The 15,039-nt window shown below is 36.8% G+C and overlaps 1 protein-coding gene across 6 annotated transcripts in view; it reads right to left on the reverse strand.

The window, feature by feature from the left end:
- Positions 1–15,039, reverse strand: part of CKAP5 (cytoskeleton associated protein 5) — a 95,477-nt gene that overhangs the window by 61,156 nt on the left and 19,282 nt on the right. For all 6 annotated transcript variants that reach the window (XM_008543127.2, XM_070564980.1, XM_070564984.1 and 3 more), the window contains exons 2-4: positions 4,844–4,937; positions 4,154–4,347; positions 2,500–2,706 (exon numbers count right to left, since the gene is read on the reverse strand). In XM_008543127.2, coding sequence (XP_008541349.1) covers positions 2,500–2,706; positions 4,154–4,347; positions 4,844–4,900 — 458 coding nt within the window. In that variant the 5' untranslated portion in view covers positions 4,901–4,937. The remainder of the gene's footprint in view (positions 1–2,499; positions 2,707–4,153; positions 4,348–4,843; positions 4,938–15,039) is intronic.

Consider the following 15,039-nt stretch of genomic DNA (forward strand, 5'->3'; position numbering starts at 1 on the left):
GAAATCTACTTTTAACAAACTTTTAATAGTTCTTATAATTATGGTGGTTCACTCAACTCGACAGATCACTATCCTGCCAGTTTGTGTTTCATTCCTGACTTCAAAGCTATCACCTTGTAACTCCAGGCAACTTAAATCTCTCTTTGCTTCAGTTTTTCACAGGAAAAACAGGTGCATTCTGACTTCTTTTAAAAAGGTAGCACATTTAACCTTATATATCTGTCACATATTGTGTTTTTAAGTTTCCAACTGGCCAAATTTAGCTTTCTGATTCACTGCTAACATTTCTGAATAACAAATTCTGAAGCAAGAGAGATTTTTTAGGAAAAAACAGACATTCTGCAGCAGGACCTATAAATATTATTAACCTATTATCTGATATATACAAATTTATCTTGTGCACAAATGCAACAAAATTTTTCAGTAATAGCTACTGACATATTCCAATAGATAAAGGAGGAGACTGTGAAAATACCCTCCCAGGAAAGTGATATTTAACAAGACACCTGGTTGTATAAATAGTTTAGATGTAGGTATCATAACATGGAAATAAACTACATGATCTGCACAACTTCCTTTAAAATCCCTTTTATTTTAATAGAAAAGAACATTTTAACTTGGCTCAGCTGACCTTGAAGACTAAAGAAAAATAAGAACTTACGGGGATGATAAACCGCTCTATTTAGCGATACTCATCATGGTGCCTGAAGAACCTAACATTTGGGATCTCTTAATCTTCCTTTATGTTACTACTGTTTCATCTGAATTTTTTTTATTTCTCTATCCTGGCCTACTTCCAAAAGATATCAAAAAAAACAGATGACGCAGGTCCACATGGAAAATAGACTCCTTAACAAAACAAAACCTAATTTTGATACTAAACATATTACTATAGGAAAAAAAGGGTTCCAGAAGCCCATTTTAAGGGCCACAGAACATATCTGGTCTCCTGAAGCTATCTACGTTAGTGATAGCTCTGGAACCTAGGACTGAACATTTCGGCCCAAGGTTCTTGAAGGTCCCAGAGAGCTGCCTAGTTGCACCACAGATTCTTGAAATTCCTTGAAATCCCTCTACCCAGAGAAAATTACTTTCAACTTTTTGGTATCCATCCTTCCAGACTTTTCTATATGTATATAGATAGACAAACTGACAGATAGAGATACAGATATATTTTACCAAAGTATTCTGAGATGCTTTAGGACAAAGAAAGAACCAGCCAAGGATGGGACTAAACACACGGACATGGCAGACTGAGAAGATATACCTAACTTGTTCTTCTTCTACCCTATTCTCCCAGTCAGCATAAAAATGAAATAACCAGAGCTTATAGCATTCTAGATTAGAAACTTCTAATTTAAAGGTAGAAGAGTATAGTATAATAAATATTTTTATTAAGAGATCCGATACTAAGGACAGAACAGATCTACTAAGACAAGCACGGTCTTGACGACCAAGTCAATTCACTAAATTTCAAAGATGAGAGAATGAGCACACTATTTACTACTCATAAAAACACATGCCAACTATATATACTATAATAGGTTAGAAACAAGGAAAACTTTCTTCAGATTCACGAGAATCTAAGTGAAAGTCAAATTTTATAAAAGAACATTATGAACCAAGCGAAAGACAACATAAAAGTTTAAGACTTATAAATTGAGGATAGTTTAACAAAATTTAAGAATTTTGATACTTTCACATAAGATAAACACCAAAGGAAGCATTTTCTCCAAGAAGGAGGTCATACATGAAATCACAAGAGAGTTGAGTTGGGAAGATCTCTAGGGTTTCACTAGAGCTGCTTTCTAAAGTCCCTCATGTGGATAGTATTGGGACAGGATATCTGATTAGAAGGACTGCCAAATCAGAACAAACTAGTGGTTTGTCTAATTCAGATTTCCATAGCAAATTACAGCCACTTGTTCCTGACAGAGATCCCATTCATGAAAAACTTTACCACGAAACGACGAGAAATTCTAGGGTTGAAAATAACTTATTACATAAGAGTACGAGTTATTTTCTATCTGCTGTTGCTATGTTTCTGTTTAAAAGGCATATAGCATTTGCTTCTACTTTACTAAAAAGGCACCTAAACAAAGATTTGCTTTAGCCAACAAACTGTTTTTAGCCAACACTTGAAAGTCAGAAATTTATGGTTCAGGATAACAAGAGAAAAAGAGCTGCTTAAGTACCCTAAGGGGTGCTTTTCCGTGAAAAGGCCAACTCATAATCCGAGAACAGGTCAGAAATGTCCCCTGCTCATCTTCATTAGAAAGGGATTTAGATAAAATAACCATACAACACACTTAAAGGCTAAAATTACTGAATACAAAGTGTCCCACTTGAGGAACGACTTCAGCTTTTCCAGGTCACTGTTCTGGTTGGTGTGGCATGTCAACTTAAGTCCAGCAGTTTCCATTTCTGTTTAAAGCAGGAACCCAAACTCAATTGAGAAAGTGTAGTTAAGGGAACTAAAGCAAAAAGAAAAGGTCTTACCTTAAGGCTTTCCTCAGCGTCTCTATACAGGCCACTATGATCTTGGGGTTCTTGTTGTCCAGGCCTTTTAGGAGCTCTTCTTGCACAGCCTCTCCCTTCTCAATCTCTATGTACATTAGACAAATCTCAATGCCTAGCTCCTTGGCTTTGGCTTTGGGTTGGTTGAATACTTTACTTACAACACCTGATACAACTTCTCCTGTGGTTCTGTAATATAGATTATAAACAACAACCCCACACACAAAAACATACTTTAGTAGAAAGAGCTGGGAAAAAGTCATGGAAGGGGGCGGGAGGGATACTTTTTAAAATGCTTAGAAATTTTAAAAATTAGAGATATTTATTTTACAGCCAAGAACATTAAAGAAAAACCCACACGAACCATAAAAGCTTAACATGTCACATCACATAATGACAGAGAAGCACCATTTGTGTTTATAAATGTAGAAAATTCAAACAAGAAAGCAAAAATTCCTTGAAATCCCTCTACCCAGAGAAAATTACTTTCAACTTTTTGGTATCCATCCTTCCAGACTTTTCTATATGTATATAGATAGACAAACTGACAGATAGAGATACAGATATATTTTACCAAACTAGGATTACAGAGTTTTTTTGACATTTTTTTAAAAAATCATTTTAAATACTGCTTAGGACAGAAAATTTCTTCACAGAGGGAACAGATATATACCTTTAATAACAAAGGGCTGCTCCGACTCCTTGGCAAGACTTTACAGTAACTTTATTGCTTGCGTCTCTTCTAAATTAAATAAAACCTGTCTACTGGAAATTAGAGGAACTGAGTGGGTTGGGATTACATGCAGCATTTGTCAAAAAAGTTTCCAGTATTATAAGAAAAATGAAATTAAAAAAGCAATGGTCTCACTAATGGCAAGGGAAACTTGGTGACACTGGTTACCCAAACTGTCAAATTAATGACTGCCATTATTGGTATAATCTTTGAAGTCAGTCAAGTATATTTCCTGTGCAATTAAGCCAAGGGTCCCCACTTTTATTTTTGTATGGAAGGTTCCTTTCAATGACATAAAGAGTAGTGTTAGAAAAATCAGGTTTATGAGGTATGGGACAGTGGGTTATTAGAAACCTCTATCATCCGTGGCTCAAGTCAAATAGGCCGAGAGTCACAGAGGTTGTTTAGTTAGCATCACCTCTCATAAGAGATAAAAACGCCTAATAATCACAGGGAGAAGGAAATGTTTCTAAGATCACCTACTGGGAACCCTTGTACAAAAAGATTTTTGTGGGGCCCAAATGTTTTCAGTGAAATTCTGATAATTCCTTTGCATTAACAATCTCAGTTTCTTCTAAAAGTTACTACAGATTTTCCCTCTTAGTTTAGAGTAACTCTCATACAAAAGACTCAAAAGGAAAATCACTTGCTTATCAAACCTTGAAGTAAAAACTCGAGATTTGATTCCTAATTTGCTCCTCTTTAGAGATCTCACGTACCATTTCGATTTCAGCAAGCAGATAAGCACTGAATGAAACAAGCATCAAGGAGCTACGAAAGTAAGAAAATAGTATCTTCTAGAAGTGCTAATAACTAAGGACAGTGATCCATAAATATATATAAATTAATCCACGGAGCACCAGACAGGGTTTTTACCAGAATAGTTGGAAAGAAACTACTTACTTTCCTGCTACATGAGCATTTTCGACATAAACAAGTGCAGCTTCTAATCCTTTCAATTGAACCACTGCATTGGAATCAGTCACAAATTTTTTGATCAATCCTAAATATTTGGACCACTCCGGGCTCTTTTCATCCTTTATTTTCTGGAAGATCTTCAGGGCCTCTTCATACCCACTTAACCTTGCTTTCCATAGCTAAAAGAAAAGCAGTATTTTGAAAAACAAAATTTAATGATATTATTATTATTTCCTGCTCATTTGGGGAGTTGGGGAGAGAGTGACTACCCTTTACCAGGCAGTTTGAACAAAGGACTCCATGATTAGAAACAAAAAAGGAGTTTAAGGAATTCAGATAGTTTTCAAAAAAGATTAGCTACTAAACTACTTCTTCTAAGTGTTTAAGATTTATGACATTCTGCCAAAGTCATCTAGAATTCATAATAGGCCACTACAAATGTATCTCACTTTGTACCCAAGTATTACTAATTCCTTCTTTGTAATACGGCATTAAAGAGGTAACAATTCAAACACGAGAAATCATCTTGCTGAAACTGTCTAACCTCCCAAGTATGCTGTTTTTCAGTTGTATCGTGTAATCATTAGGCAGCTTTATATGTGTGTATATATCACACCGTATATGTGTATAAAACAAGCCAATGACACTGAAGTTTGAATTTTAGCAAAGTCTTACCTTGTGTTCACATTTCTGATCAACTGGCAGTTTCATCCACTCACTGTCATCTCCCATGGTGCTTCCAGTTTCTCCTTAGAATTAAGGGTAATTCCTGCTCAGATAAAAATCGACACCTATTAACTCTAGCAATCAGGTAGTCTCTTAAGACAAAGTAACTTTTCCAAGACTATTATTTCATCATGCATACACCAACAATTCTTTGGTCAAATGCCCATTTAATTCCATTAATAAAACATTTAAAAAGGAAAAGGAGAAAAAAGTCAATCAGAAAGTCTAAATGAATCTAGAAGGGACAGATATTTGTTTAAAAAAAGTGATACTGGGGCTGGCCCAGTGGCGCAGGGGTTAAGTGCACATGTTCCACTTCGGCGGCCCGGGGTTTGCCAGTTCAGATCCCGGGTGCGGACATGGCACTGCTTGGCAAACCATGCTGTGGTAGGCGTCCCACATATAAAGTAGAGGAAGATGGGCACAGATGTTAGTTAGCTCAGGGCCAGTCTTCCTCAGCAAAAAGAGGAGGACTGGCAGCAGATGTTAGCTCAGGGTTAATCTTTCTCAAAAGAAAAAAAAATGATACTTATATATTTTCCCAAATAGGAATTTCTTAGATATATGACAAAGCTAGAATGACACTGAAGAGCTGAGCTACTTGGCCTTTTAAGAGGGCAAGAAAAGAGTTTTAAAGAAAGTCATACTTTTAACTGTCAACCTAAAATTCCTTATAGAAAATAACCAACATGGAAAAATCTCGATGCTACTTAGCTTTCTAGCTAATTCTGGTCAATATGACTCTAGTCAATATGTTTATATAAACAAAAAATTAAATCCCTGAATAAACTATTCCTTTATAAACTTTAAACCATTTTTAGTTAGAGGTTTATAGTCAACATTCTTTTAACAATTTTATGCTATTCATTTAGATCACACCTTTTTTTCTGATTATAAAAGTGATGTATGTTAACTGCAGAAAATCTGGAAAGTATAGAAAATATATAGGAAGGAAAGTATTAAAACATAATTTTACCACCAATTAGTAACCATGATGAACACTGAAGTGCGTATCACTTGACTCCTTCCAGAGTTTTTGTATTTGGGTTTTTTTTTTTTTTTTTTTTTTTTTGCTGAGGAAGATTTGCCCTAACATCTGTCCCAATCTTCCTTTATTTTTACTATGTGGGCCGCCAGCACAGCATGGCTGCTAACAGAGAGGTATAGGTCCATGCTTGAGAACCGAACCCAGGCCACTGAAGCAGAGCATGCTGAACTTAACCAGTAGGCCACTGGGGCTGGCCCATTTCACATTTTTTCAATGCACATGCAGTATGTAAATTACATGAAAAAGACAGGAATAATCCTCTTGGAATCTTTTTCTTATATGGTCACAAACATTTTCCCATATTTGGGATGATGTTTAAAGCTTGCATAGCACTCCATCTTATAATGTACCATAGTTATTAATCCTAACGTTGGACATTTAAGTTGTTTCCAATTTTCCAATATTATAAATAACATAGAAAGGATGCTGTGTATCTCTTCATCTCTGGTCCTGCGCTGACATAAAATATATCTTCAATAAATACTTGTTTAATGAACATATACCTTGATGGTGTCTCCTATGAATCACATACTGTACTTTGAACCAAGAACAACTGCATGGAAGAAAGATATTCTCCCCACTTTACACACTAGGCTCACAAAGTTTAAATAACTTCCCTAAAACAACAAGGCTGGTAGGCAGTGAGAGCACACTAAGATTCAAAGTCTACGCCTCTTCCTTTACAACTTATTCCCTCCTATCAAAATGTAGGAACTATCCCAGGGAAATTTATATACTCAAAGGCTGAACTGTAAAAGTGTATTAGAATAAGTGGAACTTTCACTAAGACTTCTCTCCAAAATCCCCAAGACCCTGTGAAATAATAGCAGTGTGCTTTAGAGTAGGAGTCAAACCTTAACAGAGAATCTACAGGAACTCTAATACAGCAATGGTCAGAGAGAAAACAGTGCAACAGTTTGGAAAATAGTATGCCATTACTTAAGTTGAAGACGCATACCCTCTGCTATCCAGCAACTTTGTTTCTTGCTATATACCCTAGAAATTGATGCCAAGTGCATCAGAAGACCTATACGAGAATATTCATAGCGAAAAAAGAAAAGTCATAGCAAAAAAAAAAGAAGTCTTTTATGAAAAGACTTTTCAGAAGTCAAAAGTTAGAAACATTTGATAAGTTCATCAAAAAGAAAATGAATAACTAGTGGTATATTCACTGAGTGCAATATTATATAGAAACAAAAACAAATGAACTATGCAGTACCTTTCAAACTCTACAGTCTTTTTTTTTTTTTTTTTTGAGGAAGATTAACCCTGAGCTAACATCTGCCGCCAGTCCTCCTATTTTTTTTAATTTTTTTTAAAGATTTTATTTTTCTCCTTTTTCTCCCCAAAGCCCCCCGGTACATAGATGTATATTTCGTTGTGGGTCCTTCTAGTTGTGGCATGTGGGACGCTGCCTCAGCCTGGTCTGATGAGCAGTGCCATGTCCGCGCCCAGGATTCGAACCAACGAAACACTGGGCCGCCTGCAGCGGAGCGCGCGAACTTAACCACTCGGCCACGGGGCCAGCCCCAAGTCCTCCTCTTTTTGCTGAGGAAGACTGGTCCTGAGCTCACATCTGTGCCCATCTTCCTCTACTTTATATGTGGGACGCCTACGACAGCATGGCGTGCCAAGCAGTGCCATGTCCGCACCCGGGATCCAAACCGGCGAACCCCAGGCCACCAAAGCGGAACGTGTGAACTTAACCACCACGCCACTGGGCCAGCCCCAGTCTTTTTTTTTTTAATTTAAATAATTGTACACTGATATGTTTGTAAAATACAATAAAAATTATTAGATCTGTGTATTTTTAAAGTTGCTCAAGTGAATGCAAAATAGTCCAGTCACCATGTATAACAATTTGGTGGTTCCTTAAAAATTTAACATAGAATTATCATATGGCTCTACAATTCCACTCCTAGGAATATACCAAAAAACTGAAAACAGGGGGCCGGCCCCATGGGCAAGTGGTTAAGTTTGCGTGCTCCGCTTTGGTGGCCCAGGGTTTCACTGTTCGGATCCTGGGCGCCGACATGGCACGGCTCATGAGGCCACGTTGAGGCGGCAGCCCACATGCCACAACTAGAAGGACCCACAACTAATATATACAACTATGTACTGGGGAAATTTGGGGAGGAAAAGCAGGAAAAAAAACCCCCCTGAAAACAGGTACTCCAACAAGTACACGTACATGCATATTCATTGCAGCACTGTTCACATTGGCCAAAAAACAGCCCAAACATCTATCAACGGATAAATAAACATACTGTCGTACGTACATATGATGGACTATTACTCAGCCATAAAAGAGAATGAAGTACTGATACGTGTTACAATGTGGATGAACTTCACAAACACGATGCTAAGTGAAAGAAGCCAAACACAAAAGGTCTCATATTCTATGATTCCGTTTATACGAAATATCCAGAACAGACCAACCCAGAGACAGAATGCAGACTGATGGGTGCCAGAGGTTGGGAAGAGTGGGGAGCGGGGAGAAACTGCTTAATGGGGAAGGAGTTTTACTATGGTGTGATGGAAATGTTTTGGAACTAGACAGAGATGGTGGTTGCACAACACTGAAAGTACAAAATGCTACTGTTCACTTTAAAATGGCTAATTTTATGTTACGTGAATTTAATCAACAATTTTTTTTTAAAGTTCCCAGGTGATTCTAATGTACACCCTGGGTTGAAAACCTCTAAAGTTACTTTCTTGGCACAAGTTTGAATTGCAAAAGCAATCTTTCCTATCTGACTGTTTTTTAAAGAAATACTCAATGAAAGTGTTTAAACATTTTCCAACCAAGAGAACGTGAACAATAATATTCGATTCTCGGTATTCTGTGAGTTCACTGCAATACTCTTTTTTTCTTCTTATTGGTTCCTTTTAGAAACATGAAGAAAAAGGTTATCCAACCTAACCACCTCATATAAAATTTATATGCCATTATGTCACATTTTCTGAAATGGGTTCTACTACTTTATCGCCTGAGTTTTAAAAAACTGGTGTTTTGCTTCTTTCTATTCAAAGGAAAGGCTCGCTTCATATCAACACTTCCCCAGCCACTGATATAATGGACATAGTGTTTGTGTATACATGCGACACTGGGGACTCTCGCTCTGCTGTGTTTTTCTTCTTCCAGTATTGATAAACTAAGAAAAAAAGGACTGCTCCACTAATTTTCCCTCACAATCATTTTAATTTTAGAATTTAAGAGTTTACATATACAAGAAAATGAGTTATGAAGCATTACAACAAAACTGTCATGTTACCTGCCCCCATCTAAAAATCAGAACATTCCCAATTTATTACGGCAACTGCATTTCTTTCCTGCCCCATCCTACTTCCCACAGAAGCACGTTCCTGAAGTTTGCTTAGTTGTATGCCATAGTCGCAGCCACATATCCCTAAACAACAAAATTAATTACACTTGTTTACAAGTTTTAGAAAAATTTTATCATAGTTTGCAGTCTTCCATAACTTGCTTTTTCATTCACTTCTTCATCTGTAAAATTCACCCATGTGGTGTACTAAAGTTCAAAGCTACTCAAAGTGTGGTCCAAAGATGTGCTAGTTCACGCACTTATCATTCAGAGATAAGTACAGAAATGGAAATAAACACTCAGAAACTGCCAGAGCACCTCTTCTAACTTCTTTTAATATGACGGCTTGAGGAAATGAAGAAAGTTCAGCAAGGCTCAAGTATAAAATGCAACAAGGAAAGTAAGGGGGTGTGGTGTCAGCCTGGAAAGTAGTCAAGATCAGACCCTGGAAGGTCTTGTAAGCAAGGTTGAGGATTTGGGCTTTATCCCAAAGATGAAAGGAGACTTTGAAGGACTATAAGTAGGAAAAGTATATAGCTATCAAACTTGCATTGTTCAAAGATTAGGTAATGTAAATACAAAAGCAATGTAAAGAATGGCTTGGAAGGCAGTAACAAGGGAGGGAAATCAGAATGCTGTAGTCTAAATGAAAGATGATGGGACCTGAGGGTGGTGGCAACACAGACAGACAAAAGTGGATGGATTTTAGACCTATAAGGAATGTTAAAGAATGTCCTCACTGAGTGAATGTAGAAGAGGTGTAAGAGAGGAACAAAGATGAAGTTGTGGACAAGCTGAGTTTGAGATGCCCACTAGACGCGTGTAGATGCAGGCAACAGCTGGAGATTCAGCAAGAGATCTGGCTTGCAGATAAACATTTAGGAGTTATCAGTAGATAAATGTAATTAAAACCAAGGGGGTGGATGACAGCACTGAGGGAAGACTACAGAGTGAGAAAGGGGCCCAGGATAGAGTTCAGGTGAAACCAGCACTTGGCAAGACAGGGAGATGAGCCCATCAGTGTACCATGTACACTGCCTGGCACATAAAATGATCAACTGATGTCTGCTGGGGAAAGAAAAATACCCACAAAAATCCAAGCAGCAGTAAAAGTCTTATCAAATTTGAGTTTTTGCTATTTGAGAAAATTTTTATCTTCTTCTATTTCTCCCTGTGAATCTAAAAAATTTAAATTAAAAAAAATCTGTACCTTCAAACTTGAGGTGAGACCTTGGGTAAGTTACTTAGGCAAATGCATACTGCCTCAGCATGCTTGCGTGTAAGGTGGGAATAATGTATCCGCCTCAGAGGGTTGTTTTGTGGATTAAATGAGTCAGGACATGTAAAACTCTTAGACTAGGCATCTAGCAAGGGCTCATAAATGTTAGCAATCGACTACTATCATCAGTGTTCACTGGCATTCCCAATTTGAAAATATTTATTTCATTTCTAAATTACAGTTGACTTCATTTTGGAATTTTATAGGATTAAAAGAGCAAACATAAATACCCAAAACTGAAAATCATTAGACATTTTACTCATAATAGTTACTTGAAAATGATATACTCATTGACACAAGTCATAAATTAAATACTTGAAAGAGAATAAAATACATTACACATAATGCATAGACCTCTTACAATTTTATTACAGTCACTTTACTTTCTTTACTTTTTTATTTCATGCATTGACCAAATAAAGAACTGAAACTACGGCTTTTGCTTTTTTTTTTTTTTTAACCTCTTTTGGTCTAGTTAACACTTGGGGGCAAGGCCACATATCTCTCTTGTTCCTTCAAATAATAAAATGGAACTAGTACTATTTACCTTCCATTTTGTCTTAAGAGCCTACACAACAGGTTCTTTTTCTGTGTCACAGACCCTTGGTGAAGTCTATAGACACCTTCTCAGAATATTTTTTAATGCATAAAATATTACATTAAATTAATTATGTTGAAATACAGCTATCGAAATATTTTTAAATGTGAATATATGGGTTTCTTCATTAATACATTAAATAAAATCTAGCAGCAAGTTTAATAACTACTGTAATTCTGAAGTTATAATGACCAAAACTATTTAGCTATAACACATAACGTGATTATGAAAATGATTTCTATTGGTAACAAAGGCATGGCTGCTTCTAACATTATTGTGGTTTATTGCCTACATCCTTAATTGAAGAAAATGCTAAAATTTCAGTTAAAAGGTTAGTGAAAATTAAGATGTGATTATTTTTCCTTCCAAGTTCACAGAATCCCTGAACATTCTAACCCCAGGATAAAATCTCTTGGTCTACAACCTTTCAAATTCCATGATTGCATGAACACTCTTTATTTTCAAAGACTTTGGAGCACTGTCTACAATTGTCCCACAGTACCTACTTACAATGATGGTAAATACCAATCCTGTATTTCAATAGCACTTCATATTTTACAAGTATTTTTACAATCATTCTCTTATTTAAGAATCTAGTGAGGAAGACATTTAATCACTTCTATGTATTTCATAACGTAAATGCAAGCACACTATTATCGCATTCTGGTTTCTTTCCTCTCTTCCTTCTTTTGCCTTATCTTTAGTTATGTGACTCTTTCTTATTGAACTGTAAGATTCTCTTGAGCAAGAGCTTTTTTATTAATCTCTAATCCTTACAAGGCTCAAAATTTTTTTTAAAAAAGTGGGATAAAGCAACTACCCCATCCTCTTTTTACAAATGGGGAAATAGAGGTTAAGGGTCTTGCCCGAGGTCACTTAAGTCGGAGAGACTGGTCTAGAAGAGATTTCTTGACTCCTAGTTAGGTGAAATTTATCTACACATGGTTTCCACATTATCTATAGTGACAAGTATTCACACTTTTTAAATAATATTTATTTTGGTGATTAACTCAATGAAAATATAAAGAGCAAATGAGAGTATATGTGAAAGACAAGTTTATCTGCCTCCAAAAGGATGTAGGCAATTTAGAGAAATTTAAAATATACTTAGGTGGTAAGAGGGAACCATCCCTGATCAGCAGCTGCCTAATAATCAAGCTAACTACCCAAGTGGGCCTTAAAACACTGTTAACCTGCCCCTGGATAAGAGAGGAATGACTATAGTTTTCATTGTAATTTGGGGTTAGCCATGCAGTCCAACTCTCCCCCGTGGCAAACCTTACTCCTTTGAGAGTTGAAAAGGAAAATCTTTCTGTGAGATTAATGAAAAATGAAAGGGTGGTAGACCATGATCTCTATAATTCATAGTAGTTCTAAATTTCTGATTATAATTCTAGAACACTTTGTGGGTGGGGCATTAAAGTGACCACTTGTTTGAAAGCAAAACTTTGCCTATACCTGCAAATTTTAACTAATCATTATCATGAAGGAAAGTAAAAGCCTTGGGAACATTCAGACACATTCAGGAAGCAATGAGAGGAACCTCAGAGTCAAGATAAAAGGGAAGGTGTGCAGAGTAAGATTTAACAATTTCATGAGTTAACAAGCTGAAGGCCTGAATGATCTCTTTAGAAAAATGTAGTATTGTTTTCAATATACACAATAAATTAAAACCAAACTAACATTCAAAGAGTGGAAACAACCCAAATGTCCATCCACTGATTAAAAGAATAAATAAAATGTGGTAAATCCATACTATAGGATATTATTCAGTAATAAAAAGAAATGAAGTAGTATAGAGAACTCCTGAAACTCGACAACAAAAAAACAAACAATCCGATTAAAAAATAGGCAAAGGACTTGAGGAAACATTTCTCCAAAGACATACAAACTGCCAATAAGCATACGAAAAGATGCTCAACATTACTAATCATTAGGGAAAAGCAAATCAAAACTGTAAGGTGCTACTTCACACCCATTAGGATGGTTACTATCAAAAAAACAGAAAACAAGTGCTGACGAGGATGTGGAGAAATTGGAACCTCAGACACGGCTGGTGGGAACGTAAAATGGTGCAGCTGCTGCGCAACACAGTACAGCAGTTCCTCAAAAACTTACAAACAGAACTACCGTGCGACCCAGCAATTCCACTTCTGGGTGCACGCCCAAAAGAACTGAAAAAGCAGGGTCTCAAAGAGATATCTGTACACCCGCGTTCACAGCACGTTATTCACAACGGCTAAAACATGGAAGCAACCCAAGTGTCCATCAACGGATGAATGGATAAGTAAAACGTGGAAGACACACACAATGGAATATTATTCAGTTTTTATTATTCAGCCATTCTTAAAAAGAAATTCTGACATACGCTATAATCTGGGTGAAACTTGATATTATGCTAAGTGAAATAAGCCAGTCACAAGGAGGCAAATACTGTATGATTCCACTTACATGAGGTACTTAAGAGTAGTCAAAATCATAGAGACAGAAAGTAGACTGGTCGCTGCTAGTGGATGGACAGAATGGGGAATGGGGAGGTATAAAGTTTCAGTTTTACACGAAGAAAAGAATTATGGAGGTGGATGGTAGTGATGGTTGCATATTACAAATGTATTTAATACCACTGAACTGCACACTTAAAAATGGTTAAGACGGTATGTGTTACGTGTATTTGTTGTATGTATTTTACTACCATAAAAAAAATGAAGTACTGATATATGCTACAACATGGATAAACCTTGAAATCATTATGCTAAGTTAAAGAAGCCAGGCACGAGGGACCACATATTGTATGATTCCATTCAAATTAATTGTCCAGAATAGGCAAAAGAGACAGAAAGTAGATCAGTGGTTGCCTAGGATTAGGTTTTGGGGGATATTAGAAGGGTGATGGCTAAGGGGTGTGGTGTTTCTTTTAGGGGTAATGAAAATGTTCTAAAACTGACTGTGGTGATGGTCACACAAATCTATGAATATACTTAAAACCATTGAATTGTACACTTTAAATGGGTGAATGGTAGGTAAACTATGTATCTCACTAAAACTGTTTAAAAAAACCAAACTAACAAAGTTAGTTAATTATAAAGAATTACTCTATTCTAATTTTACCTATTCATTCATTGAACTTCCCTATGGGTAAACCAGGATGTGCTCAAGGAGTTCAAGTAAGATGTGTAAACAAATAATCATAATACAAAATATACTGTATGTGGAAAGTGCCCTAAGCAAGGGACAAATAAGGGTTATGGGAATTCAAAGATAGGATTAACTATCAGTGAATGAGGGACAGTCAGTGAAAATCTCACAGAAAGGATGGCATCTGAACTCTGACAAAAGACAGGTGGGATTTGTCAAAAAACAGTAGGGGAGAGGAGATATCCTAGGATGAGAAAACAAGAAAGGCAAAGTCTTGGAGCTAGGCTGAGCATGTTTAGGGAACAGTGAATGGCTCCATTTATTGGAGTGTAAGACCAGAAAGGTAGACTAGGGCCAGATCATGTAGAATCTTGAATATTAAGCTAAACAGCAGGGGATGCTGATGAATTGAAGCAGGGCAGTGACGTAATCCTATCTACTTTAGAAAGATAAATCTGTGTAGAACGAATTGAAAGGGAGAGAAAGTAGAGTCTTCATCGGAAATTACTGCAGTACTCCAGGACAAAGATAAACAGGAGCCAGAACTAGGGGTCTCGGCAATAGGAATGGAAAGGGTGGGCAGGGCAGACCGAAGGCAGTTACATTAAAGAAGTAGAATCAACTAAGGACATGGGTGTAGGAAGACATGGCTCATAGGAGGGTCCCATCTGGGTGAATGGGAGAGCAGTGGTGCCAGTACAGCAATATAAGTCAGAGGAAGTTCTGGGTTTTTCGTTTTGGGGGAATGGAGAAGAGGTG

This window comes from Equus przewalskii, chromosome 11 (assembly GCF_037783145.1).
Source record: "Equus przewalskii isolate Varuska chromosome 11, EquPr2, whole genome shotgun sequence".
Classification (NCBI taxonomy): Eukaryota; Metazoa; Chordata; class Mammalia; order Perissodactyla; family Equidae; genus Equus; species Equus przewalskii.